The 27964-nt window shown below is 48.7% G+C and overlaps 9 protein-coding genes across 9 annotated transcripts; 6 read left to right on the top strand and 3 right to left on the bottom strand.

Annotated features, from left to right (window-relative positions):
• Positions 1–43: 43 nt before the first annotated feature.
• EDB91DRAFT_144090 (uncharacterized protein) lies at positions 44–1436 on the top strand. The gene is made up of 10 exons (XM_041326219.1): positions 44–182; positions 243–332; positions 385–407; positions 468–501; positions 555–624; positions 681–731; positions 786–858; positions 913–970; positions 1025–1248; positions 1304–1436. Exons 1-9 carry the CDS (start codon positions 145–147, stop codon positions 1224–1226), a joined length of 639 nt encoding a protein of 212 aa, XP_041170307.1. The 5' UTR covers positions 44–144; the 3' UTR covers positions 1227–1248; positions 1304–1436.
• A 546-nt stretch (positions 1437–1982) lies between these two features.
• On the bottom strand, positions 1983–2318 carry EDB91DRAFT_1171427 (uncharacterized protein). The gene has a single exon (XM_041320212.1). It carries the CDS (start codon positions 2248–2250, stop codon positions 2029–2031), a length of 222 nt encoding a protein of 73 aa, XP_041170306.1. The 5' UTR covers positions 2251–2318; the 3' UTR covers positions 1983–2028.
• A 1329-nt stretch (positions 2319–3647) lies between these two features.
• On the top strand, positions 3648–4964 carry EDB91DRAFT_144037 (uncharacterized protein). The gene is made up of 9 exons (XM_041326218.1): positions 3648–3806; positions 3867–3956; positions 4009–4031; positions 4093–4126; positions 4183–4252; positions 4310–4360; positions 4420–4492; positions 4549–4606; positions 4661–4964. The coding sequence occupies exons 1-9, from the start codon at positions 3736–3738 to the stop codon at positions 4866–4868; spliced, it is 678 nt and encodes a 225-aa protein (XP_041170305.1). The 5' UTR covers positions 3648–3735; the 3' UTR covers positions 4869–4964.
• A 366-nt stretch (positions 4965–5330) lies between these two features.
• EDB91DRAFT_1229969 (uncharacterized protein) lies at positions 5331–6178 on the top strand. Its single transcript, XM_041321045.1, has 2 exons — positions 5331–5784; positions 5833–6178. The coding sequence occupies exons 1-2, from the start codon at positions 5359–5361 to the stop codon at positions 6037–6039; spliced, it is 633 nt and encodes a 210-aa protein (XP_041170304.1). The 5' UTR covers positions 5331–5358; the 3' UTR covers positions 6040–6178.
• Positions 6179–6309: 131 nt separating this feature from the next.
• On the top strand, positions 6310–7666 carry EDB91DRAFT_1062986 (uncharacterized protein; the record flags this gene model as incomplete). Its single annotated transcript, XM_041314580.1, has 4 exons — positions 6310–6695; positions 6767–7172; positions 7245–7349; positions 7400–7666. The coding sequence occupies 4 exons, from the start codon at positions 6310–6312 to the stop codon at positions 7664–7666; spliced, it is 1164 nt and encodes a 387-aa protein (XP_041170303.1).
• Positions 7667–9209: 1543 nt separating this feature from the next.
• EDB91DRAFT_1269401 (uncharacterized protein) lies at positions 9210–11352 on the top strand (the record flags this gene model as incomplete). The annotated part of the gene is given in 4 exon segments (XM_041324551.1): positions 9210–9650; positions 9806–10013; positions 10025–10461; positions 10523–11352. Coding segments are annotated over 4 exon segments (1728 nt in total), but the record flags the coding sequence as incomplete, so codon positions are not given.
• Positions 11353–11371: 19 nt separating this feature from the next.
• Positions 11372–18894, bottom strand: EDB91DRAFT_1171411 (uncharacterized protein). Its single transcript, XM_041320211.1, has 19 exons — positions 18740–18894; positions 18406–18684; positions 17661–18348; positions 16719–17626; positions 16013–16669; positions 14975–15975; positions 14892–14952; positions 14258–14840; positions 14086–14208; positions 13868–14026; positions 13741–13827; positions 13635–13700; positions 13502–13576; positions 13279–13453; positions 13147–13225; positions 12956–13094; positions 12684–12904; positions 12216–12633; positions 11372–12161 (listed from the first exon to the last, which is right to left on the bottom strand). Exons 2-19 carry the CDS (start codon positions 18666–18668, stop codon positions 11541–11543), a joined length of 6324 nt encoding a protein of 2107 aa, XP_041170301.1. The 5' UTR covers positions 18669–18684; positions 18740–18894; the 3' UTR covers positions 11372–11540.
• A 4896-nt stretch (positions 18895–23790) lies between these two features.
• EDB91DRAFT_1062992 (uncharacterized protein) lies at positions 23791–24358 on the top strand (the record flags this gene model as incomplete). The annotated part of the gene is made up of 3 exons (XM_041314581.1): positions 23791–23860; positions 23953–24061; positions 24112–24358. Coding segments are annotated over 3 exons (426 nt in total), but the record flags the coding sequence as incomplete, so codon positions are not given.
• A 1291-nt stretch (positions 24359–25649) lies between these two features.
• Positions 25650–27906, bottom strand: EDB91DRAFT_1171388 (uncharacterized protein). Its single transcript, XM_041320210.1, has 6 exons — positions 27469–27906; positions 27298–27406; positions 27137–27247; positions 26521–27087; positions 26357–26463; positions 25650–26309 (listed from the first exon to the last, which is right to left on the bottom strand). The coding sequence occupies exons 1-6, from the start codon at positions 27819–27821 to the stop codon at positions 26006–26008; spliced, it is 1551 nt and encodes a 516-aa protein (XP_041170299.1). The 5' UTR covers positions 27822–27906; the 3' UTR covers positions 25650–26005.
• Positions 27907–27964: the final 58 nt, after the last annotated feature.

Here is a 27964-nt window from a genome sequence, read left to right as displayed (position 1 = left end):
AGCATATCTCAAACCAAGGAAGCAGTCACAGGCTACGCGACCCGGGGCATATAAAAGATGGCCTTCCTGGGCATCTAACCGCAGAACAAGCTCTTCAATCCACACCCAATCCCTACTGCACTTTGTGTTTTACAATCTGAAGCAATGTCACACCTCTTCATCAGAAACTTAAGCTTTCAGTGGTGAGTGTCTTTGCACTATCGTGTGTTGTCTTCAACTCTGTTTACCGGACCATCTCCCAGCAATGATCTCGGCAAGGAGTCCACGCTTTTACTCACTTTCGATGCCGACATGAAAGGCCTCTACCAGGATTTTTTCCCCGTAGTTTGGAGGTATGTGCCATCGGTTTCACCTGTGATTACTTCAAACCTCGTTTCGTTTCAGAGTCAGCAAATTCGGAAAGACGGGTGGGTGCTCCCATATCTTTGCTACCTAGTTGTTAATTTAGATATCACCCCTCGTCTTAGGCCCATACAGGATGCTCGCAACCTACACGAGCCAGTAAGACAAAAGACTCAAATCATTCTCATGGACGCCGCTTATCCAACATATAGGCTTGCCTTTTCCATACCACAAGTCGTCAGTGGGAACATTGTTGACGCTGAAACCTGTGTCAAGATCAATGTGAGCGACTCTCATCTACTCTTCAATTCCTAGCACCAATCCGAGCCATCATGCAGGACGGAGAAATAACCACCCTGACCGATGTCAATGATGTCTTCCATTTCTCTGTAAGTTTGGCTTCAGTCGATCTTTTCTCGATAACTGAAGAATACCTTGTGTAGCCGCCTAAGGCGGGAATCACTGGCGTCCTGCAGGCCGCGAACAAGACTGGGGCTATCCAGGACATGGCAATCGGTTTGTGACCGCCATCTTTTCCTTTCCTTTCACCTCACTGTATCTCACCTCCAGGCTTTATGAACCCGGGAGACTTGATGCCCAAGCCAGCGCTCTTCTTCAACGAAGTCGGGTATGTCATCTTCCCTCTATTTCCCCTTCAGAGCACTCACAGTACAAAACACAGCGACGGCAGTAACGTTACTGCAAGGTTCACTCCGGTCCTGCGCGCCTACATCACCTCGGACTATCAAGAGACTGCAATCTTGCGAGGTGCCATCGACACCCCCGCGATCTGGTCTAAGAATCTTGCCGCTCTTCCTGAGTCCACTATCTGGAACCTCAAACGAGACCCAGCCAATGGACATTACTCGATTACCCAGGCTTGATGAAGGATCTTCTGCCAACTTGGTGCGCCCCAAATATATGTTGTCTCTTGTCTGTATCTCAATGCCTGTTTGCGTAGCAACTTCATTCGGAGTCCCAAAAGTGGTGCTCGTATTTTACAACGTCGCTCGTAATCTCATGTAGCGGCTCGGAATATATATTTATACCTCTATTACTTAGCAATGTGCTGCACCGTCAGAGGCGATTTCAATGTCATGTGAGACACCACCATAACAACTCAGTGTGAGGTTTGTGCAACTTTACAGTGTATTTTTTGTCAGTCGCGTTTCTCACCAAACCCTGTTCAACTCCGAGGTACGTCAGCCTGACAGCCATCAGCCAGGTTGATGCACTGATTATTTCGTCAATCGGCACATCTTATTTTCATCGTTGCAACTTGCAACTAGTCACGAAGCTTGCTTCGCTTGCTGCCTCCTCCGTCGCTTTAGCATTTCAGAAGGATGGTGACACTAACCATCACTTTGAAATAAATAAGTACTAAGTAAATACCACTCTCCTGCCATATGATATCCTACCTTAATCTTACACTTGGTTTTTTTTTCGATTCCAATTGATTGGGGCCTCATAGTCGCAGATCAGGTCCCTTGGTTTCCGTGTCGGGAAAAGTAAGTCAGACTCATAAACGCAGCGCAGTCGACGTAGTGTTTTGATGTAAGACAACAATGCATTTGATAAACAATGTTTCCATTATATGCTGGCTTAGGTCTCGTGTATATCATATGCGTTGCATATACCATCTCCAGCACATACTGTATTCCATTCACCTGCTTATGATCTACAAGTTCATGTATGGGATATGTCCTGATATGTCGGAATGCACACGGAAAGAACATCGGCCGCGAGACCTCTCTGGACACATGCGTGAAGACTGGCTTCTCCTTCAGTGACGAAACGGACCCCCGCGCGATCTTCGTCTGTATCGCAATTAAACCGCCATGTGCGGCGGCGCGTCGCATCTTCGTCTGCTGGGCGCCCTCCCAGCTGTTGGGATGACTCAAGACGCATTCGATGCTGTTTTCGACATGGTGCCACAAGGTCTGGCCGATGGGACGCGTGTCTATAATAAAACTCTTCATACAGCGGAAGAGATAAGCAAGGAAGTCTCCAAAAACATCGACGGGAGTTTTTTGTAGCTGAAAAATCCAGGCGTCCGTGAAAAAGCTATGAAAGGAAACGTCGAGTCGTTCCCGACAGCAGATTCGAGCCGATCTTGCCTCAAGATCTTAGGTGGCAACCCGCTGGCATTGCAGATATTATCTGTTCGAAAGGGTGGATAGGTTCTTCCTACATCGCCATGAGTAACAATATTCAGCACACAAATGCAAGCCGTCTTCGTACTGTCCCCATCAGATTATTTTGATCCTATATCACATCCTCACAAACAATGCGTTTCTCCTTTGTCCTCGCCGTTGTTGCTGCTTTGATAGCATCAATATTTGCTAGTGAGTATGAGTAGTTTGCCTATTTAACCATGCGACTCACCGGCATCGTAGACCGGTTTCTTATGCGCTGCAGCGCCTCCAGGATCGTGAAGCAGTGGGATGAAGAGCTGCTGGAGGTAAGTGTTAGCGCCAGTGAAGCGGACTACAAGGTTGAATCAGTTCAGTTCTTCCTGCTCAAGTTTGACATGGGCATGGCAAAAGGGCAGAGTAGTATATACATAGAGTCAGCAAATTTTTCGAGTGTGGTAATGAGACAGTCTGGTTTGAAGGTTTAAATTTGTCGAGTGTCGTGGTAACTGGATGGTTTTGTCTCGCCGTACATTATCTGTAGGGCAGACAAAGCTGGTCATTCATCCACTCGAAACTCGATGGATGTTCAAGAGACTGATATACACGATAAATTACCATGTACTTGGCTTCAATAATTTGCGTTTCAATTGCGTACTTAGCGTCGGAGTCGGGACAGGCGCCACGGGATGTATGTACATAACAAGCATTTGATAAGCAAATGCCCTTTCGGGGTATGCGAAAACGGCAGTACGAACTTCCAGACGAAAGACGAATACTTACATAAGTAGTATACTTACTTCAAGAGCTCCCCAAACTGCAATTACAGGTAAGTATGAGGCACGAAATTGTTAAAGGTGCAGACTTAATGCCAAGGGGAAATTGACTATATGGCAAACCAAGCAGGTACGGCCTATCCCAGGGTGCCAGAAGTTGTGGCAGCGCGCGGCCCCAAATTGCAACTACAGGTAAGTACGAAGCACAAAGTTGACTGTATAGCAAACCAAGCAGGTACGGCCTATCCAAGGGTTTCAGCTTGGTGGCAGCGCGCGGGTATGTCAGAGGTGCCACAATCATTACATTAAGTCCCCAGCGGCAGGTACGAAGGCACAAAGGCGCGGAAGGGGTCCGCCAAGGGTTAGCTGACTATCTTGCAAGCCAAGGAGACAGTCACATTCTAGGCCACTGAGATGTATAAAAGATCTCCTTCAAGTTGTCGAGCCCCCAACCGCAGAAATCGAACCTCTTTAATCCACACTCAATGTCTGCAAATTGTGTTTTACCATCTCAAGAAATGTCACAAACCTTCATCAGAAATTTGACCTTTCAGACGTGAGTGACTTTGCACTATCGCGCTGCCTTCGGCACTTTTTTTACTTGACCGTGTCGCAGCGACGATCTCGGCAGGGAATCGACGCTTTTGCTCACTTTCGATAGCTACACGGAAGGCATCTATGATAAATTCTATCCCGTAGTTTGGAGGTGAGGACCCCCGCCTTCTCGTGCGATTGTTTCAAACCTTGCAACGTTTCAGAGTGAGCCCATTCGGCAAGAGGGGTGAGTGTTGCCCTATATCCCCCCTGCCCAATTTCCAACTTACCATGACCCTTCGTCCCAGGTTCATACAGCATGGTCGCGACCTACACGAGCCAGTAAGTCTGTCCCAAAAATGACTCAGATAATGCTCATTCAGTCATTCAACTTCCAGACTTGCTTTCCTCAAACCACAGGTCGTGGAGGGGAACATTACTGAAGCTTCAACCTGCATCGAGATCAACGTGAGCGACTCTTATATACTCTGCGATACCTAGCATGAACGTAAAACTATAACGCAGTATGGCCAAGCGACGACCCTGACTGAGGCGCATGATGTCTTCCATTTCTCCGTAAGTTTGGCTTACTTTTAGGTATCTTTCTCACGACAGTACACGAACACCTCTTGTAGGACCCTGTGCCTGGAATCAATGGTTGCGTAAGGGCTTGGAACAACACCGGGGTCGCTCAGGACATTGCAGTCGGTTTGTGACCTCTATTGCCTTTTTTTTCTTCGCCTCAGTGAATTGTCCAACTACAGGCTTTATGAGCCCGGGAAAACTAATGCCTAAGCCGGTGCTCCACTTTAGTGGCGTTGAGTATGTCTTATTCCCTTTATTTCTCCTCCAGGGAACTCACAATACAAAACATAGACACCGCGGTAAAGTCACCGCTCAGTTCACTCCGATCCTGCGCGCCTACATCACCTCGGACTATGAAGAGAATACCATCTTGCGAGGTGCCATTGACACCCCTTGTCTCTGGAAGCAAGATCTTGCTGCGCTTCATGAAGAGAATACGACGTGGAACCTCACACGGAACCCATCCACTGGTCATTACGAGATCACGAGGGCTTATTGAAGGAATGTCAAAGTGGTGCGCCCGGATAACTGTTCTCTGTTCTCTGTACATGAGTTGTTTTGATTGAATATTGAATGCACACACGTATTCGGAATACTACACTGCGTTGAATAAGTGTAAGTAGGTCAGACTGCCGCACGCACATAACCGTTACATCAAAAGGTAGAATACTGAAAGCTTAGCTTTCAGTATTAGCGACAGTATATATACTGAGTATGGGAACTCAAGTAAGCCAGCATGCTTACAATAAGATCTTATATGTTTCCCTTGATAGACTAACAAGGCGCTCGTTCCCGGCTCTGAAGCTATTGTTGTGACTGACATCCGGCTATGGCATATATTGAGTACTGCTGGCAATACTGCGGGCATATTTTGTTGTCCATGCAATTACTGAGTAGCAAGATTGCCAGAGGACGTTGTCTAAAGAACTGATATTCTCAATCGAGTTAGTCGATCTACCGTATTTGACTCCGCATTTCGTCATATTGACATGACCACCATCATGATCAAGCTCAATTCATACATCCTTGAACAAGATACGGACACCCTCATGGAACAACTAAACATACAAACGCAAAAAGCTACCACGAGGACGCTGCAAGCTCTTTGCAGCAGCGCACAATTAGAGTCCATTCACTACAACCCCCCTATTTTCTTGCCACAATTACAATCGATCGCTCCGAGCAACACAGACGTTGCCCCACCACCTGAAGTCACTGATTACCTCGAAAAGCTCGTTCAAGCAGCGCAAAAGACTGCGGAATCTCATTATTGTGGAAGCTTTGTCGCGGGACAAATCAGCGAAAGTGATGAATTTGCGGATGTTGGTGTATGGCTAGGGGAAGGAAACTATCAAAGAAATCACGAGAAGGAGATCATGCACAAATTAGGGCTCGTTGCATGGGCCGACGCTGATGTGGGTGTTAGTGTACTGTTGATGGGCCCATCTGACGTTCGCATGCAGATATACCAGATGGAGGGTCTCTATGATGAGAAGCTGAAAGCAGAGGGCTCAGAAACGAGTGCCATGGGAAAGTTGTTGGAGAGCCTCGAGGATTGTCACCGGTTCCTTGTGCGCCGTCAAGACTCATACTTTGCTTGCTTCCTCATGGGTCGATTGAAGGCGCAGGGAGGATGGTGTGGGCTGGCGAGCATCGGAGTAGAAACTTGAACGAGATTTGATGCGAGGTGCACTTTGATCAGTGAACGATACTGATATGTTGAGTTTAATTCCAGTATATACTAAGGCTTGCGCGTGATAGTCGAATTGAATGAAATTATACAGTATGCGGATATGCATTGAATGAGCAGTTGTATCGACACAGCCACCACGACCGGCTCATACTAGTGCTAGCTAGCAACTAGTTAGTTTTGAGCTAGCTCCAACAATTTCGGAGGTATAACTCTTTATTCAGTTATGTCAGGAGACTCAGAGATGGCAATGGACACGACGCCTACTGCTAGTGCAGCAACAATTCCCCAAACTATCTCTAATCTTGGACCCACCATCCATGACCGTATCCAAACCCTTACAGACTTCCATATTCGTCTCCAGTCCGTCCGACATATACCTTCCTTACTGTTGAGGCCTCCATCTGGATCCTCGCTGTCCCATACGCCCGAATTTTCTTCTCCATTCGATCCAACCGACCACGACTTTGCAGCTCCATTCCACGCTACCCCAGCACAGGACTTCCGCACTCTAAAAACCATAGCCGATAGCCTGCGCTCTGAAAAGATACAAGAAGCGCTGAAAGTTTCACGCGAGAGTGAGGACGCAGATAAAAATGACCTTGGCTTGTTCCAGAGAGATAATCGCAAGCGGAAGTAAGTACACATCCCTCTATGTAACAGTTGTACGTTATGTATTGATACGTTCATCCTTTCCGGATCTTTAGGCGACCACTTTCACCGGTTGGCTCACCTCAGCCTTACATACCGCCGCCACCGCCAACTTCATCTTTATTCCCACCATTTGAGGATGAACCTCCACGATTGCGCGCCGAGGGGCTGATAGAGTATATTCGAGAATTCAACAGAGGGAGTTCTCGTGACACAAAGTTGCTCCACAGTGCGGGGATCGGCGAACCCTTCCAGCCGAAATGTAGACTATGCCTGTGGTCTAGGACGCGCCCGCCACAATTCGATCAAGCAATGAATGGGCCTCGACCGAAGTTGACTAGTCCCGTTATCTTGCGGCTCACCATCGAGGATGTACTTACGGCTTATGTCTCCCTCGTGTTTGATCGCTTGGAAGATCCTCTCCTTGTAGAGAGTGTAACTGCGTTTGGTCCCAGAGAGATGGTACGGATAAGCTAGCTTTTTTTAATATTCAGTCTTCTGATTTGTGGCCACAATGTACTTGCCCTTGAATAGAAGCTACCTCATATGCAATCCGATTATCTCGCATTCCAAGTACTATCTGAGCATGTTGCAAAAATGGCCCAATCACACCCACAAGTCCCTCTTCAGACACTCATTGTAAGGCATCCAAACTTTATCATTTTTCATGTGTTGATTGTTTATCAAAGCATCTTTTGGTATCTTATCGAGGACTTTTTGTCGATCAGTGTACTAGTTGCGAACGAGTGCTCTCGGCCGAGGGCCACGTTCCTCCAGCTGGGAGACTATGGATTACCAGAGGTGCCCAGCAAATTATTGATCTCAATGCGAACAAAGCAGATGAATCCAATCCCGGCGGCGTCACTAATCCGGATGCCGCTCCAGCGGGGAATCGAACCGCAGATTACCCAGATGGACATTGGGAGTCGCGTCATGTTACTTGTATGTATAGCTGATTGTGGCATATCTATGTGCTCGGAGCTTGAAGACTGATACGATTCATTCCATTATGTGGACTTCTTGACATACGTAAATTCTTCGATCAATGTGCTTAGACTCGACCCTGAACTCATTTGGGATTTGGGGATGTGTTCTTGAATTCAATGACGTTCTTGGAATGGCGCGCCGCTTGGTTCGGAGCCGTGAATTCCCAATCATCGTCTGCGATTTTTTCTTGCGCGGCTGGCAGGTTGGCACTTCTTATGTGCCTCGCATTGTGCATATGGACTAGACTCCAAAGGGAAGAAGAGGGTGACGTGCGGCCCGGGTCGGCCATGTCAGACCGTTGTCCTGGCTCGCTCTATGCTGTCTTCATTAGAGGCGCGAATGAAGACAGTAAATGTGGTACAAGAAGATGGGATCGCGTTTCCAAAAATTCACACAGCCCATTCCAGAGCACACCAATGAACTGAATGGAACCTAATGGAACGCCACTTGACAAAGAAAACACAGAGACCCTTTATTCAATGAGTGCTATCAATGCGCATATGTAAATGATTTAGTCAGCGTGTTAGGCACCAGGTCGCTCCCTCTGTCAATCGCCATGGGGTCAGAGGGTGCGTCGCTAAGCCATTGTCCTGTGGACCTCACCTGCCATTTGATTTTATATTCTATTGTTTGTGAATCTTATCAACTCCGCGAGGACAGTTTATGCCAGATAAGTTTACCACAGTCATTTGAGGTAAATTCTCGTGATGCAGTGATGGCGGCTTTATAATGCATACCGACCTCTTTTACTGACTTGGAGTTTTTTGGTTAAGCCTACATTCGTTGGCGGCGCAGCCTGGGGGCGAATAAATTGTGACCAAATTTAACTGCCAAGATTTACTTGGTTGGGATCGGGGGTTGGCTAGACCAAGAAGGTCGAGGCACCATTTAATTTGGAATAAATTTGGCAAGATAGTAGATCGGGCAGATGCTCTTGTTGGCACGAAAAAGGAGGAACGCGCACGAGGGCTACCCAACCATCGAAGTTAACTTTCTGGAAAATTCAGATTGAGGTTTGTATCATAGGATATACTTGACACGACCCACTGATCTTCTCCTCCTTCTCTATTATTCCTGCTTTATCATAGCTTGGAGTTTAAAATATTCAGTATAAGTGCAAGGTCTGCTCAACGTTCGCCTCCTATATATCTAGCCTCTTTCTGCCATAATTCCCCTACTGTCGATCATCTTCAAATATCCTTTTTTGCTTTTGTTTGCCCCAATCGCGATTTTGGCTGGTTTCGATATAACATTCACAAGTCAGCCACTCGTCCATATCCTCATCCTCATCCTTGACTTCTCCGTCAGCCCCACCAAATCCTGGTCTTCGACCTCGTTCTCTCATCGTGAAGCATTTTAGTGCTTAAAATACTTCATCTTATTACTTACTAAAACTGTCTACTGGCATCACTAGGTGAGGTTATCTCTTTAATGCGGCAACGCCACAGCTCATCACTTATCCGAGTAGGAATGGCCGCACAATCTATGCCGGCATACAGCATTCAATCTGAGGACACACAAGGCCCTTCCACTGGCGAAGTACACGTTCTCAGCAGTCCGGCGGCAGCCGCGTGTCAGAGCTTTACACCGCTCCACGGCTCATACCCTCGCGTCCCTTCTTCCTCTATTGGAATCTTACACGTCTTGGGTTATACCCCTGCAGAAGGCGAACAGAATGTTCCCATCATCGTGAATTTTAATTGCACTGCTGATCTCGCTGCTGGGTCCCACATTCGTCTGGTCGTCGGCCGACGTGCAGTGGGTACCAAGGTCAGTGAGCTCGAACCAGCGGGCTACGGGCATTGGCAGCTCGAGGCCACGGTTCCCCCGTTCGCCCGGCATAATTCTACATCACCGAACCTGCCTTTGACAATTCAGGCCTTAACCGATGATAGCACGTTACTTGATTCCGTCACCTTCGGTGAATTTACATATTTAGAACCAGGTATGAACGTCATGTATCCCGCAACCGCATCTTCTAACTACAAAAGCGCCTACAGAGGGTGAAAAAAATCCAGCTCAAATGATACGAAAGCACGCACCTAGTCTCTCGTCAAATACTTCAGCCTTCACCCTACCTGCACCTATCGTTGGCGTTTCACGTTCAGGAGTCGTCAGATAGATCAAGGAGACGATCCAAGCCGTACAGCCGCACTTCAACACCAGCATCATCTTCAGATTCAGAACCCAGCCAGTCATACGCGCAAAAATCATCGATACGCCCTCAACCCCAAGCTCAGGGTCTTCGGCGCACGAGACAAGCAGTCGACGCCTTTGACGACGGCGCCCAGACCTGCAACCCTCGAGATCATGATTGTGCTTGACAGCTTCTGCTACTAATTGGGATGACTTGGAACTGCAAGCCGGTAGGCGCCTTGTGCGCTTCTCTCGCATCCGGGACGGTCATAAACTCCTCGTTTCGGCGGAGCGCATCTCACCAAGCGAGTATGACGCGAAAGACATCGTTATCTCGTGTATCTACCGCGACGAGACGGACTCTTGCTGCGTTACCTCCGTCGATATCATTCATTTACTCCAGCGTCTCGTCGCCGCAGAGTTTGTCGTCGAGGAGAAGAATCGTATTAGACGGAACCTCGAAGGCCTACGGCCTACCACTGTCTCAAAGTCGCGTCCAGGCTTTGAGAGCTTTTTCCAGCGCATTATGGATTTCCCAGATCCGAAGCCGCGCAAGATCGAGAAAGATCTCAAAGTCTTTGATTGGAAGTTGCTTCCCCAAGCATTGGATAAGATCATATCAAAATACGTAAGTGGTGTCCCTTCCATTCCTACACACTCCATATAGGGCACTCATTTGGGACCCACAGTCCCTTAGCAACTTCGGGCCCATCCCCACAAAGGAAAGCAGTCAGTCACTTTTCTATCAGTCGCCTGTTGCTCGGGAGGCGCCGGGGATCAACGTACAACCAAAACTAGAGTTCTGTCAGTCGTTTGGCGATATCGTTCACTCAGAGGGGTCGCAGGAATCCCAAACATCTCAACTCTCACAATACTCTCAAGCCTCATGTTCGCGTCAATCGCCTCAGCTAGAGCTGGAGTCTCCCATCGAGGATTCCCTGTTCTATCATATGCCTGAAGATCATCTCCAGCCGATGTACGTGGGCTCAGAAGTACCTGCCAGGTATTATCCAAGCCTTGAATCCACCTACTTTCCCCCGAGCATGGATTCTTCGCACGTATATCCCTCACACCCCATGCTTGAAAATGTTCCTTCATCACCTATATCACCGCTTAGCGCTTATCAGCACCATACGACGTGGGATTTACAAAGTCTAGGCAACTCTTCAGGTGCACCTGCCGATCATCAGCAGCGCCCTGCTTTTGAATGCATTCCTGCCCATGAGCCCCTCGATATGTACTCCATTCCCCAATACGCCATGCACACCTACGACTCGTTTGAATTTCAGACGTTACGAGAGCACAGCATGAATGCTACCTTGGCTAGTTGACAGGTTGCATGATCGTTCATTCGAAATCCCAGCCGAGTTGTACATTATCCTTGCGTCATCATCTATGTGCTCTATCCTATCTTTATTCTATCTTGTCCCCCACTGTATCATCACTCTTTTCGTCTCTGGAGAGCCACGTTTTTATATTCGTATGGCCCGTTGTAATTAGCGTTATACCTCCCCTAGTTGTTCCTACGTGCTTATATTCGTGTAAGGGTATCAATGTATTCATTAACAACAGTGAACAACAAGAACCAAGTGTCAATGGAAACGAAGGGGAGTACAAACAATATTACATGTAGACAATCCTAAATGAATGTATTGTAGGAATAAAACAAGAAAAGTAAGGAACCAAGAAACGAGATAACCAATGATATCAACCTCGACGACTGCGCGTAAAGCTACCGAATCGTGATGACAAACGACCTTTGATGGAATTCGCGCTGCCCATGGTTGACATCGCCACAGAAGCACCAGAATGTGCTGCGCCTGTATTTCCCACTGTGATCAATGAATCTCGCGGAGAGCCTGTGTTAGCATCACTGGGAGTATCTCGCCAGCCAGTCAGCACTCCGTTAATGCCGTGACGAGCAACGTGCGCCGCGTGCATCTGCAACGGGGTGCGCTTGGCGCCAGCACCGCCTTCATGTTGAAAGGGTGGGAGACGTGATGATAATGGTGAAATCGGTGAAATCGGTGGAGGGCTCAAGGATGAGCCACCAACTGAAAGAGGGGCGATTCCAAAGGATGGTCGACCCGATGAATCCGACCGCGACCGTTGATGGGAGTGGGTCTCATACAACGAACTTTGGTCGTGGATCCGTATTGACGCTGCGTACGATTGTGGGGCAAGTTCAAATCCGTTTTCTGCAGCAATACGTTGGATCTCCTCGGCGAAGTTTTTCCTGAAGAGCTCTTCCAAGGTCTGATGGAAACGCAACATCTCTTGTGGACAGATCTGACCGTGTAATTTCAAGCAACTGTCCGTCACCCGCACCTACATCGCCCGTAAACAATCGAACAAGCATCTGATAGTTGTCTACAAACATACCTGGTCGTCTATCGCGCCTTTGAGGCGGTCTATCATTTCTGCCCTATCAGGGTGCTTGGCAGAGTACGCAGGATCAAAGAATATTTCACGATAAGCGGGCAGACCATCCACCGGCGGGTCAACGGCTCCATTGAGGCTCATAGAAAGAGCGTTTGTCGAAAACACCTGAGCAGTTTTTGCAAGAGCGGCATACCGCAGATGGAATGAGGCCATTTCCCTAGTCCTTTGCTCGACCTCATGGAGAGCATTTTCGACAGGCGATATTTCGACTACTTCCCATTCTGTAATGTCTGATCTCCGAAGAACAGTGGGGAAGGCTTGTTCGGTTGTGAAGGACGTCTTCTCCAGCCAGACCTCTTCATTCCCATCGCGGTCGAACTTCGTTATTTGCTTACTAGAGCTGAAAACATTGATGGCACTGTCCGAAACAATCAGTTGCGCGCAGCTCATTGTCACGAAGGAACTAACCTGTGTTCGTAATAATTGCGAATGGCCAGTGGGACATCGGGACTGGTAAAAATGGGAAGCGATCGATCCGGCTCAGGAGTGACAGCAGTACACTGGATATACTGATCGTTTCCAAATCGCTGATCTGCTGTGGGATCACTCTTTAGCAACTGAGCGCCCGGGTGCTTGTTAAGTAGCCGCTCGCAGAAAGTGCCAAACTTTTCCCATTCATATCCGCGGTACTGCATGCAAAATTTTAGCAGATCCATCAAATACAAGAATGTCAGACGTACAATGAATTGCTTGTTCCTCAAGGCATCAGGGAAGTCTCCATAGAATACCACTCGGAAATAGTCTGAGTAGTAACGCTGGTCTGTGATGATATGCTCAAACAATGCAGCCTGATGACGCAGTATTTCTGCAAGCCGCGCACTATGAAGATGTTGAGAATTAGCGCATGGATGATAAGCACGGTAGGACCTACTAGTTGAAGGTGACCTCAGCGTGTTGCTTTGCCAGCTCTTTACAAATTTCGATTGCGCTCTCATATGCCTTGCCTTTGCCTGCACAATACTAAGAATACAATGGAAATCGTCCGAAAGTGCAGTAAACTCACCCAAGTAATCCAAAATTAATAGGCACAGGGTCTCCTTCCGATGGAAATGAGATTGCTGAGGCAGCCCGAGGTCCTCCATGGGCCCCACGAACGAGTAAAGATCCCAATGGTGCAAATCAGAGTGAAGCTTTAGTGTCAATGCAGCTTCCACATAATTGTGCGATTGAAGGTGGGCCTTCGAACGTATCAGCACCGATCAATTTTTAGCCAGGGAAAAACTCACATTAACCAACTGGTGCACATATTTGATATACATCTCTTCCCTACCAATATCGCGGATGAAGTTCATCAGGCGCAGCTGGGTGAGAAAGCGTTTAGACTTTCGTGCTCGTGCTCTTGAATATGAGAGTACTTACTGTGGCAATCACACGATCATCAGCAAACTCTTCGCCTTCAGGGAGTCTGCGAACGTTGAGGAGAAGCTTGAGGAAGGCATCCACCGAAGTCAAGGAAAGTAGAGACACGCTCCCTAAGCTGATCGTCAACCTCAGACGACTCAAATAAGTGCCGCAGTTGTGCAATGAAAAACACGCGAGAGATGTCATCGCCCTTAGGACTGGGACATGAAGAGCGAATCAAGCTTCCTGACCAGTTCCGTCTCGATCTGGTCAAAGTGGCTATATTGTTGATATTCAGAAATGATCATTCCGAAAAGGATTCCGACCGCGTTGTTTCGTAGCTGGTCATGGTGACTGAGACAGAGGTTCACGATATATCCGATCAATGGGCTCAGCACCGCTTGGTAGCCCTGGGTATTAACAAGGCATTAAACATCAAGACAAGATCAGGCTTTGGGAAAATACGCACTCCTTGGGAGACAGAGCTGGATTCTGTCGGTTCCGGCCACGCAAGGGCCTCCCATAGCCGCAGAAGTATATCCGCGCCTTCGCCTCGAATATCACCGCCCAGACGCCATACGGCACGCCGTTTCTAAATCACAGCGTAAGAACATATAATACAGAAGTACGATCATACGTGCCTGAGGACTGAAATCTTCAATAACAAGCTGCTCGGACGATAAAAGCTTCAGCAACATGAAGAATGCGTCCTTCCACAGCTCCGCCTTGAACTGATGCGACGCCGACGGTGGGGGTATGAAAATCCGTTTCAAAAGCGTGGCAACAGGATCCATCATCTTGATCAACACCTTGTGCGTCAGGATGTTCACATTCAGCCAGTCGCTCAGGAAGGCATCATTCTCTAGTATCGACGTTGCAACCTTGAAAAACTGCGTCAGGAGAACGGCGAAGTTCTCCTTCCCTTCAATGTCGTAGCTGGATTCCAAAAAGTTGTAAATGTGCTTCGTCGGAGCAGAGAGCACAAGGGAAAGGAGGACGATCGCTGTCTCACCCAAGCCAGGGTTAAAGACCAAGTTATCTTCGTGTGTAAGCGATGTGCTCGTAGCATTCCGCGGAGCATTGGGCAATAAAGCCATGAGGGAAAACGGATAAGACTCCGGGAAAGTGACGGGTACCGCGGCAGTCGTCGTGGTTGGAGTGCGCGTTCGTTCCACAGCACGATGGTTAGCGGGGTTCTGGAACTCGCGATAGGAATCAAGAAGCCTGCCAAAAAAAAATAAGTACATCGTAACCACCGATCTAGAAAACACGCACCTTGGCATGAGCATGAGTATGTACTCGATGTTCTCCTGCTCCTGCCTGAACAAGTTGCGATCTGCCATAACTGATGACGACACCAACTGCAAGCTGCAGCTTGTCCAGCATCATCGCGATAATCGTCACACAAAGCCGTATAGACTCCAGCCAGCTAACTCTTGCTGCGTCACGCACGCTCTCGGAATCCGATACAGTGGTCTGCGTGAACTCATCATAGCGGCCAAAGTGAGGCTTGATCCAGATAACGACCGCTTGAACGAGCAGTGACCGCGAATGGGAGGTGTCGAACAAGAAACCCTTGACGATCTGCAAGTACATGATCAGCCGCCATATGATGATCTTGCCCTTGCCAGTCGAGATAGCGTTGACGAAGTTCGTGGCGACTGTCACTAACTCGATAGTGGGAATGATCTTGGCAAGTTCTGGAAGGATGGTCGTAAAGTGCTGCAATGCGATGGTTTGCGTGCCAATGATAGACGCTGGTGACGTAGTCGCCATCATCTTGTTAACTTCAGTAAGATGAGAACGAATTTCCTTCTTGAACGTCGTTTCCAAGTGCTCGGCAGTCGCTCCATCACCCATGCCCAGCTCAGTGCTCTTCTGAAGTTCTCGCGCACGCGTAATAAACTTGAAGATATAGTGCCAGACTTTGAGCGCTGCACGTAAAGGCGAGGCCGTGTCATTACCGGTCGGATTCCGGAGCAGACGGTCCATCGAGCGGATCATGTGTGAAGAAGCTGCAGCACAGTTGAAATGCTGCTCGATGTAGACATCCAAGACGGGCTGGAAATTGCTGAATCGCCGATCTTGCACGATGCCCAGGACAGTAACGAGTGCATTGAAGACGAGGTGGTCCATCTCACCGGTTTGGTTGTTCTGCGACTCCAAGATGCCGAAGAGCGAATCGAAGATGTCCCTGAGAAATTTGACGATTTCTCCTTCACCCACGAAGGTAAACTTGCTGAGGACGGTCTGCAGCAGCTCCTTGTCATTGATCTCCTCCCAGTTAAGCAGGCTCATGAGCACAGGATTCTGCGTAAACTTGGTGGAACAGAGTGATGACCGTATGATGACAGTGTCCCTCATGGGCGAAGCCAAGCCTCATCAGGTCCGGTGACACTGCAACCTGCTCAGGCCGCTGTCCTGGAAGCACCCACGGCGACGATGTCAGGTACATGTCCGGCGTAATTTGCGACAGCTTATCTGCGCGGTACAGTACTAAAGTATGACTCCCATCCTCTAAAAACGCGCCTTGACCAGGGAACAATGGCTGAAAAGCAAACGCAAACGGCTTATCTGCGTTAAGCCCTCGTCCAGAGCGATTTCGGAACGTAAAGAACAGATGCCAGTTCGGAACGCCCCGAAGCGGAAGCTGGAGTTTGATGAGCTCGCCGAAAGTGGGCTGATTGTTCCGCATGAAGACCATTGAATGAAACTGGGTAACATTGGGCTCGCCGCTGCCCAGGGAGATGGCATTCTCGATGGTACGACCTTCTTGATCTCGGACTTCAATCGACACTTGTGCATTCTGAGATACTGGGCCAGGACGCGTGAAGTTGACCATGCTGAGTCGGGCGGAGCTACCGTGGGATGATGGGAATTCCCCAGTCCATAATTTGATGTAGAGCTCGTTGCGCACATCTCCAGGAAACACTACGTCGGGGAATCCAAGTCGGAGGGTCAACGGGATGTCTTGCAGAAGAGACATGTTCTCTCTGATTACGGTGGATGAGTCGCCATGGAATATCTTCACAGAAACAGCAAGCATCTCAGCCCTGATCGCGAGGTTAATACACGGCACCGAAAAACGATCGTCACGCTCACCTTGGCGATTTCTCGAACTCCTTCGTATTATTGGCGATGATATCCTGATGTAACATCGAGAATATCGCTTCATTGGTAGGCACAAAAATTGGCATGGAGTGCTCCTTCATCGGGCTCACATCTGTACCATCGATCATCATCTTCGTAAGCTGTGTCAGCTCGAGAACAGCGCAGCCGAACGGCCGGCGGAAGTTCGTCGGGAAATCCGATACAACATTCGCGCGGGAGGGTGTCAATGGGACATCGGAAAGCGACGTTTCAGATGGCCTACGCCCGCTTTCACCGGGAGCACCTGACCCCATCGTGTTATTCATCTTGAGCGCGCCGTTCCGCACGATACGACACACCAGGAATAACGGGTCCTGCGCATCTGACTGTGCAATGTCATTGAAGAGTGTGCGTATGCGGGCATTGGGATCACGAGAGAGCACCCCGTTGTGATTAAGTACGATGCAGCAATCTTCGGTGACGAACCGGGGAAATTCGGAGTGCTTGTAAACCGAAAAGAAGAGCTCAGCTGTCTCGCCGGGTGCACAAGGAGTTGCGACAAAAGCGCGTAGGTCGAGGAAAATGTGGTAGAATTTAGCTGCAGTTGGCTTCTCGGGCTGGTAGGGACCGAGGGAACCGGCTTGTCGTGAATTGGTTTTGTTCCGGGATATATCAGGGAATGCGGAATGTGCAGGAGTGGGTATGGGTATGGTGGAGAATTCGGTAGGTCCAATGGTGAGCTTCGATGAGTTGTCTACAGGCACATTCATATATGCGAGGGAAGATTGCATGGCATACATCCGCACAGCGCTAACCCAGCTGCGAGGGTCGATCTCGCCCTCTACGTCCACTGTTACTAGTGCACCCCATGTCGGATGACGAACGATGATATCAAGATCCTGTACCACATTGCCGCTCACCTAAGCGTGCTACGCAGTCCCTCCTCAGACTAACCGTCTCTTCTGCGCTCAATGTCTGCGCAAGCAACTGCCTTCGTCCGAGATGGAGCGCTTCGATATGCTCGCGAACTGTATGGAAGAGCTTGTAATCGCGTCTTGCGAGATACTGGAACATCATGCTATGCCATTCTCGAAGGGCACTGGCAATCTCGTCGATGATAGGCTGTGACGTGCCGGAAGCTGTATCATCACCTGACTTTAGGGACGGACGTGGAGGAAGAGGCTTCAAATTCTCGGATTCTGGCACGGAGTGTATGCTCGCGGGATATACGACAAGCGCAGCTCGAGTAGACTTGGCTTGGTCGGGCGGGGGTCCGAGTTTGAATGATTTCCGTTCGTCATCGTATGTCAGCTCTCTGACTTCCCTGTCTCTTTCTCTGTGCTCGCGAGGGGGTTCTGGGCCTGAGTTTGCGCGCTCGCGCTTCCATTGCGCGAGGTAGTCTGCACTCGTTACAGAACCGTTATGATTCGAGGAGTTGGCTGTAAGGGAGGTAACAAGGTCTGGCAGGCGTCCCTCGGCATCTGAGAGTTCATCACGGACAAAGATATGGGAAGCAGGAAATATGCCGATGAAAACCTGTTGCGGTTCCTCGGTCTTGACTGGTTTGGCAGATGAAGATGAAGTGGGGTCTGAGGAGGTAGACCAGGTGACTGGTGGAAGGCGGGCAGTGCAAACTACGTAGCTGGACATCATAAGAGTAATAAGCACCTCAGGCCATGACAAAACCCGCAAAACGTACCCTCTGTACCATATGCCATCCGCTTGGTTTCCTCTTGGGGTATACTTTTCAAAGGCATAGACCTCGTCGCCAACTTCGAGGGAGACGACATCCCTGTGGACACCATTGTCGTCTGTAGAACCCTCTGTGATAGTCGACATAGGCCGGCGACTTGATAGGCGGGTGTCGCGTTTGGATGGTGATAACGGGTGGACGGCATAGCCGTAGACGATGAGGGGCAGGGGCTCCCAAACGCCCTTGCGCTGTGCGTTTGCAGAACCCATCTTTGTGTTATGTGATCTGCCAGAATGTAGTCAAGTTGGTATAATGGTTATAAGACAGCTTTTCTTCCGACCTGGCTGGATAGTAAATTGCAAAGACCTTGCACAAGCTGCCTCAGTCGTGCAGGTCGTGGTCAGAGATAGAAAAGCTCAGCGAGGACGAGCTACACCAGCTGGGAATTTGGTCGAGTGCCTTGTATAACAAGGCTATTCCACAATGCCATCATCATGATCATCAATGTTGCCAAACCTACTGATACAAACATTGCATTCATTCAGTGTAATTTTTCTTTTCGTCTACAACGTATCATACAACGAAGAGTACGAGTTAGTCGCAACCTCATCGCTATTTCCGCGCCTAATGTGAATCTGAAGGAACACCAGTCGCTTACCCACTCCACAAGAAATCTTGGCAGGGATGTTGATTTTTCAATTCATGCCGATGTGCATACAGTGCCATACACATCCATGGGCTTCCAGGTACCACCTGATGGCTGTTTCTACATAACCAGCGGGCCAAATCTTTTTCCCTTTCCTTACTGGTGATTAGCCAATTGACGCTACTGACAAAACTGCGAGACATAGCCCCCTCCTGATGATTGGCGCCGACAAAGAGGCACACTGCGCTCGATGGAGAAGTCCTCCACAAAATCGTGTTCCACGCCCCAGCTTTTTACGAGCTTCTACGAAGACCTGGGACTCGTAGTCTCCCATAGGCAGACTTTGGACGAATGAAGAAGTTGTTCGTTTTGGGACATGATGCATGGACCCTGGCCAAGGTTCGAATCCCACAATTTATGATGATTCACACAATTATCACAGTCTACCACCCGACCCATAAAAAAACATCAAACTAACGGTACTGTGTTATCCGAAGAAGCATATGGAAGTTTCATGCACTCTACCCTTTTGAGATGTATGACAACAACTTGTAATCGCCGCACCTCATTTTCGCAGAGATAGCAATGATGCATCAGAAAGAACGACTGTCTTCCTTCTATTCAATATCCCTACGGGAGACTGGGTGAACCACTTCTGCTATTCAAATAATGCCTTATTAATTTTGCCTTCATTAAGCGCTAGGTGTTTCAAATTGCACTTGAGGATATGGACCGAGATACTCACGCAGAACTGGTGAAGATTTGGTTAAATCATCCCCATGAAAGTAGTCCATGATCATATCACCTTGTACATGGGATAAGCATCTGGATCCGAGAGGGCACGCATGACCGCACTTAACGGGACGTGTACTCTAGACTATACCTGGCCTAGGACTTTACTCCCCAATATTAATATTATAACGATGCACGGTTGAGTCTGGCAGGGTCTGGCACTTTCATCAACAAGAGCAAGTATATCATCCTACATGTTTTGACGTCCCCTGATTTTTTGTGCGCTAGAGCCAAATCGTCTTAGTAACCATTTGACTGCAATACAAACAGTTCACCCGCAAGCGGATTCTCTTTGACATTCATATTGGTTCTAGATCTCGGGTCACCCAGACATGATCATGTCTACTCTTGGTACTGCAGGGAGGCGTGGGCGCTTAGTATAAAGCTTTCCAACTGACGATTGGTTCGAACAGGTTTCACTCAACTTTCTGATATTCGCGTCATGGAAGCACCAGTATGGATCCCGACCATAACTTGCCTCCCGTTCCTACTGGACAGTCCTCTCAGCCCCAAGTCCAGGAGCAGCTCTCGCCGTCAGTGGTACCTGAACATGGAGAGAGCGGAAATCGTCCCAGTCCGCAGAATCAGCCAGTGGCGACTGAGAAGCTCCTGCTCGGCAGTTCAGAGGGGCATTTACCGACTCGCGATCGCAGTGGTCCATATGTAAATTTTGAGCCTGCCCCTCACGCTCCTCCAGCTACGAGAATCGAACATGTGACGTTTGAACCGTCGTGGCGCTCAGATATGGGTCATACTCGTGCCAACGCCTCTGGCACAGGCTGGATAGTGCCCAAAGTTGAACACAAATTTTAAGTTGGTGTCACTACGCACTTCTTCGCTGATATTTGATCACGAGTCTGATCTTACAGCGGCGTACAATCGGAGAGTGACTCGCCCCAACGATTGAGATTGCGAAGACAGAGGGCGCAGTATGCCCTAAAAGCTTAGTCAACAAATTACACAAATATCAACTTTATCTGCTCGGTATCCAGACATCCTTGTTTCTGGGAAATTTCTGACAATCTCCTTTCGAAGCACGATGGACTGGCCTCGCGTTGGATATTGCTATAGATTTACAAGTTTTGCTTGGGGCACTCACTACGGATCATTCGGCAGCAACGTCGGGCAAGCAGGTTAGCTCGAAGTGCATCGACGTGAACGTATGATAAACATCTGAGATCATTCGTTGAACTAGACTTCGATTGGCATCTCCGTTATTGCTATGTATCAGGATTTTTATTCAAAGCAGATCCTGCTGGTCAATACGCTTCAGGGAGCATGTTGGTGACATTGGTTGCTTCCCATCTCGCTCAGACACAGGGATCAAACGACCCACAACTATCCGTTAAGGACTTCGATTAATTCTTGAGAGACTGCTTGACATTCGAGATGGACCACGAGCATGAATATGGGACACCTGGGGACCATCTGAATGCTCGGTTTAATGAGCTCAGACAAAGGCTTTTTTTTTGAAGAACGCTGATGGGTAGGTTCTCTCGTATTTGCGTTGCTCGGGCTATGGTCGACGACCTTTAGCAAACCTTTAAGCAGGAAAAATTCTCCCCGCCGGTTTGAATAGGTTTTTTTTGTACGGTTCTATGATGCACCCCACCCTTGCATTCCCGAGTGATCCTCGTTTCACTTCCGCAGTTCTCTCGTGTCCCCCAAAATATAGTACCATCATATTTACATGCCCGTTTGCTCATACACGTCCTGTTTTTGCATACCGTTGTCGAAAGTTCCAATATCATGATAACATGCGCGTTTAAAGTTATAATATTAGCCAGTGGCCAATCACCACACGCCGTACAGCCGTAATACTGTAGCCGTATAAGTATGGTGTATGGGTAGTAGCACCTACAAAACCACTGAAATGAACGCTTACGACTTCAGTAGTGCACTCATGCCATTGGTGGAGATGCTGAACACATAACCAAAAATGTGTGCTTACGAACGCAAACCTGAACTAAACCAAAAGCGAACTGCTCAAAAGCACTTTGAGAGGAACTTCGACCAAGTCGGCTTTTTAGATTAGTAGTTACCCTACACCAAAAAAAACAAAGCTAAAAATAGTACGATAGCAATGCAATGCATGGAAGTAGTAGGAAATGCGGGGCATAGATCTGAGATGAGCAATCTGGGTGTAGAAGTATAGAACAAGTCAAATCAAGTAGGGTGCTAAGCTTCCTCTGCCCGACCCCCTCTCACTGAGGGGGTATTCATTTTGGATCAATTCGGTTTACCACATCCAAGGGGTTCAGACAAAAATACGGCTATCTCTTCCACGTTCGAGAGGTTATGGATTAATGCTGGGTGGTTCCTCGGAACCCCCTAGTGGAGGTGCTCATGGAATGGAATTACTGCTCGGGCCCCACGCCTGTCTTCCGAGACAGGCTCTTCCACGCGGCTCTATGTAGCCGATGCGAGCTTACCAGTGCCCCCTGCCTGGGCTGTGGATTCTGCAGCATTTCTAGGCAGCAGTACTGCCGCCAGTCCAGGCCAAAGCTATTTTGGCGGGAGGATTCATCAAAAGTGGAAAAGCCAACAATATGACCATCGTAGGAGAAGCCAAGTTCCGAAGACCACACAATGAACTTTTAATTTGCCAGAAATGCTGCATCAGGTTATCGCCAATTCGCCACTGTCGTGGCTGAAACAACCTAGCTTCATACCGGAGCCAACTCGTCCTGCATGAGAGTAATCACAGGCAATCGCAGCTGTTAGCATCGGCTGCCAGTAATGCTCTCAAGGGCCCCTAGAATGTGTAGAGTTTAGACAACTCAGTTTTTCGATTAATGGGTGCAAAGTGGACCTATTCTTCGGTATGGGAATTTGAAGAAGTGCGAAGAAGTGCGAATCACGCATGCAAGATCAGAGTGTTCCAGTGGATGTCCAAATGCAATCAAACAGATAAGTACCAGCGTCTGATTCTGCGATATTACGCCTAGCCTGAACACGGGGAGGCAGTGGGGTACTATGTATGGGCTGTTGAAGGTGCAAGGCGTCCCAAAGTGAGCTCCTGTTCAATCATCGATGTATTTTACTGGGGGAACACACCATAATGATCTGAGCCCAGACGACCCAGCTGGTTCCCTTGCGCAACTTGGTGATATTTGGTTTTGATGCGCTTCCAATATTGCCGAAGTCAACGTCCGAGATGCGTGGAAATCGAGGAGCCCGGGACATGAAGAAGGACTAATAATGTCCAGCATCGGCTGCTTGTGTACCTAGTAGTGTAGTAGAATCCCTATATCATGAAGTGACTGTAAGTGTAATTTGAATGCGATTCCTAATGAGGCTTCTATGTACTCCATGAGGTTAAATTTGAGAAGGACGACCAAAGGACGAGGCGTAGTCACCAGCGGCATCATGTATGGACTTTGGTTTTTAAGGTGGGTCCGGACCCCGCCGGACCGTGCTACTACCGATGTCGACGTACCTGGACGCGACAGTTGCTGAACCGAACCGACAGGTCGTGTAACACGCAAACATCGCATACTCACCTGGACTGTCCGGACACGATCATGTATGCCACTTTTGGTACTGCAAAAACAAGGCGTGGGTGCTTGGTTTGTGGTATACAGCTTTCTAACTGAGGGTTAGCTCGAACAAGCTTCACCCGAGTCCCGACCTTCTCTCAGATATCTGCGTCGTGGAAGCATGGATCCCGGCCATGACTTGCCTGTTCCTACTGGACAGTCCTCTCAGCCCCAAGTCCAGGGGCAGCTCTTGCGGCTTGCTGTCAGTGGAACCTGAACATTTAGAGAGTGGAGGTTGTCAGTCAGTGACGACTAAAAAGTTCCTGCTTGGCAGTCACGGTAGCGCATAGATGTGGACTATACTCGTGGCAACGTCTCTGGCAGATGCTGGAGAGCGCCCGAGCAACCTCACGTTTCTGTTGCTGTGCACTTCTGCGCTGGCATTTAATCCCGAGCCTGACCTAAAAACGGCATACAATTGGAGAGCGACTCACCCAAACCATTCACGCTGTAGAGACAGAGAAGTACCGATACGACAAAAAAGGTTGGTCAAAAAGTTAAGTATCAACCTTATATGCTCGGTATCCGGACATCGAAGGCTCCGTTGTTGAATTTCCTGACGATCTTCTTTTGAAGCACAGCGAACTGGTCTCTGGTTGAATATTGCTATAGGTTTACAAGTTTTGCTTGAGGCACTCACTATAGGTATTTCGGCAGCAACGTCGGGTAAGCAGGTTAGTTCAAAGTGCATCGACGTGAACGTATGACAAACTGACCCTGAGATCGCCCAACCAGACTTCGATTGGCATCACCATTCGGGCGTATCGACATTAGTTGTTTCCTCTCACGCTCGACACGGGGATCGAACGAACCACAACTATCCATAACTCGCGCTAAGGACCCAGAACAATTTTTGAGAGAGTGTGGTACCTTCAATATGGACCACGAGGATGAATATGTGACACCTGGAGAACCTCTGAATAATCGGCTAGAGGAGCTCAGACAAAGGTTTGAAGAACGTCTTGGAAATGCTGATGGGTAGGTCCTCTCGCATTTGCGTTGCTCGGGCTATGATCGAAGCCCTTCAGGCAACGAAAACTCCCCGTCTGTTTGAGTAGATTTCTTTTGTGTGGTTCTATGCCACACCCCACCAGCTTCCTAGTGGTACGTGTCACATTTTCGAGTGATCTTCGTTTCACTTCCGCAGTTCTCTCATCATACCGCGTTCCTTCAAATACGGTGCCATATAATAACTACTAGTACGTGCCCGACGCCCGTTTGTTAATACACGCCCTGTTGTTTCTGCATACCATTACTGAAAGTTTCTCGCACAGGACAATTGTATATGATTCATACAATTGTCACAGTTTACCATCCGACACATAAAGCATCAACTAACGGTCCTACGTTATCCGAAGAAGCATATGGAAACTTGGTGCTTGAAGATCAAGAAATCATTGATCCACTAAGTTTCTATATACTTACTCTAAGTATCCTTAAGCTTCGGGACGTATGATAACAACAATTCGCTGGCACTTCACTTTCGTGGAGGTATCGGTGAAACATACGAAGGGACGACTATCTTCCTTCTATTCAATCTGCCTACGGGAGACTGGGTGAAACGCTTCTGCTGTTCCAATAATACTGATTTTGCCTTCAATGTCACTAGCTGGCGTTCTGAGCTAGCCGAGGCACGAGGCTAGCACAGAATATAGTCTTTGCACGAGTAAGCGAGGTGGCGCAGCGCCTCTTGCTCCTGCCCACCTCGCAGCAAATCCTCAGATTCCTCGCACGCAGTTCTAATCTCTAATCTCTCACTCTTTTGCACCCACCCGCCACGCCCTCTCTCAGGACATAGGCAAATGCCCAACAAAAAACCAAACGAATGTCTTGCGCGATCAATTGTGCTCCATTTGCCCGACGCATAGTGCCCGCTCCCTAAGTATCACAAGCACTATAGGTTTCCTGTTCGGGCCCACCCGCCCTCATACAGCTCACCTTGATACTCAGGCTCGGATTCTTGTTTCTAGCCGGAAAAGCCCTTCGGGCTCTCGCCCAAACTTACGAACTCTCTTTACGTTCGTCGTAGCTTGAAACACTTTCTTGCTAGCTCGGACTCACTTGTAGTTTCGTGATCGTATTGCATTGCAATGTTACCCTTGTCTCACAGTTGATGTCACATAGCTACGATGTGCATAGATGTGCACTTGAGGGTATCGATGTCATGCAAGATTTGGTTGGATCATCGTCCATGAAAAAAGTTCATGATCATATCACATTGTACATGGAATGACATCTGGGTCTGAGAAAGACCGCACTTAGCCTTAACGGAACGTGTACTCCAGCCATAGTTAGTGACTCACTGTACCTAGCCCAGGATCTTATTATGACGGTGCACGGCTGGCTGACATTGCCATCGATGAGAGCAAGTCTATTTCCCTGCATGTTTTTGGGTAAGTCGAGGAAAGTATAACGAGTACACGACCGTCCACGAGGAATTGTCCACAATGCTTCATGGACATCCCCCTGGACATTCGTGGACGCTCAAACAAGTAATGAACAGAAGGGGCTAAGATGTGGTACCTCCAAGCGACCCGACAAGATATCTGTCTGAAAAGGTCTCAAGGGAAACATCTGCGTACGCTCCTAGAGAGGGTTACGCACTGCATCGAATGAAGAGACCAGGAAATCAAACATCAAATTTAACCACCTGCTCCCCACCCCCTCGCTCAATCTTTATCAACTTCTTCGCTACACAAGCATACAGCGTTCGCGTGCCGCCCGCCCCACCACTTCCCGCTAGCGCGTCCTTGAGTTTATTGAGCGACATCGAGAAGCTGGGCTGCTTCAGCAGGGCGAGCAAAAGTTGACAGGTTGCGATCTGTTGTGAAGTGGGCTGGCCAATGGTCACCGTGGGCGCAAGCGATGAAAATGAAGATGCGGTGGGTGATGTCGGAGAGGGGGTCTGGGAGGAGATGGATTCAAGATGGGCGCTACGGCGTGTCAGTGGACGAGATACGGAAGGTTGGAGTGAACGTACAGAGTCTCCTTTGCCCTCGGAGGTTTGCTTCCCCCTGACACCGACCCAGTGGGATCGAAAGGATGGCCGGGCATGATGATCTCGCCCACCGTGCTCCATATCTTCGTCTATCAATACGTACTTCAGTTATATGCGCTTCTTGGTTATGAGATCAAGAAACTCGCCACAATTTTCTCCATCTCCGTATTCATACGCGGCTTTCTTGCGGACGCAGAAGGCACTACAGCAGGGGGTTGCAATTCTGGATGTGCTGGCAAAGGCGTCTCAGGAGGTGTAAAACTTTCTGGCGGCACGAGGTTTTGGATCGATGATGACGGCAGCTTCTTGAGAACTACAGTTTGTTCTCCATCCCCATCGTCCACCTCCAGCTCATCACATTTACCTGGGAGTTCTTCCTCATCTGATGGATCAGGCACCACAGAATCATCCTGTCCATTATCGTGTCCTTCATTATCTATGGAATCGTCGTCCACAGGAAGACCTAAAGATAACAAAACGGACCGAGGCCGAGGAACCGGGCTCGTGAAGGATATGACTGATACGTCGTTGATGTCCACCTCCTCGTCCATGAGCTTTTCAGTGAAGCGAAGCGTACGCGCCGAGGCAGCAGGCGTGTTCCAGAACATCTCTTCCTGGGTCTCAGGTATGTTCAGAGGTGAAGGAGCCCTAGCTAGTCCTGGAGCGGGCTTGGGCTTGGGAGCAGGATTGGAGGTGCGAAGAAGGTCATCTTTCTGATAAAGTGTGAGACAAAATAAATGCATAGACGTGGAAGGCACACACCTGTTTACGCAGTTCCGTGAGCCGAGCCTGGAGATCTTGTATGCGCCGTTCCTCATCTGCTGCAGTTGATTCTTGCGGGCTGGGGTCTAATGCGGGATTGCCACTTGTTAACTGCGTAAAGAACATTCAAGCGTTGGAGATAGAAAGCGAATGATGCAAACCTGCTGTAATGTATCACTAAGATTTCTGATGTTCCGTCGAGTTTCATCCAGCTGGTTAATGAGTCCCTGGACCTGGGATCTGGCACGAGGCATTGGGCGAATCGAGTGACTAAAATACCGCACAAGACGGGTTCAAACGGAGTATATGCCATATAAAAACGCAATACATACTACTGATCCAAGTACTTTAACGCAGCCTGGGCATAGACCTCTGGCTCATACTCTCTCGGTTTTGTTATTTCTTGCCTTCGGGAAGGTGGTTTCCTCAGAGGCGTAGCACCAGGAAACTCTACACGGGAAATCACACCCCTCGCTTCCGACTCAGCTGGTACATGAGACGGAGGATGCACTAGTGTGAAAAGCCCGAGTTCGGATGAGTCGATGTCACGAATTAGGTCGCCAAGAGCAGTGTTAAGGACAGCTGTTGTAAAAAGCCCATCGGAAGTCGGAAACCCATCAGCACTGGCTTTGATGGATTTCGAGAGGGAAGTCAGATGGTCGATCTGGTCTGAGAGAGAGGGCATTATACCGAACAGCGACAGCGACAACCGACAACAACGCGCGACGTAAATTACGGGCCAGGAGACTAGCGCCCAGTGTTCTTTTTTGGGTCGATTTAAATCGCCATATGTTATCTCAACTCAGTTTGATCTTGGCAAGCGGCTAA

Source organism: Suillus paluster (genome assembly GCF_016628075.1).
Source record: "Suillus paluster strain FC165 chromosome Unknown EDB91scaffold_138, whole genome shotgun sequence".
Taxonomy (NCBI): Eukaryota; Fungi; Basidiomycota; class Agaricomycetes; order Boletales; family Suillaceae; genus Suillus; species Suillus paluster.
The sequence above is the reverse complement of the archived record's forward strand: the minus strand, read 5'-3'. Positions and strand labels throughout refer to the sequence as shown.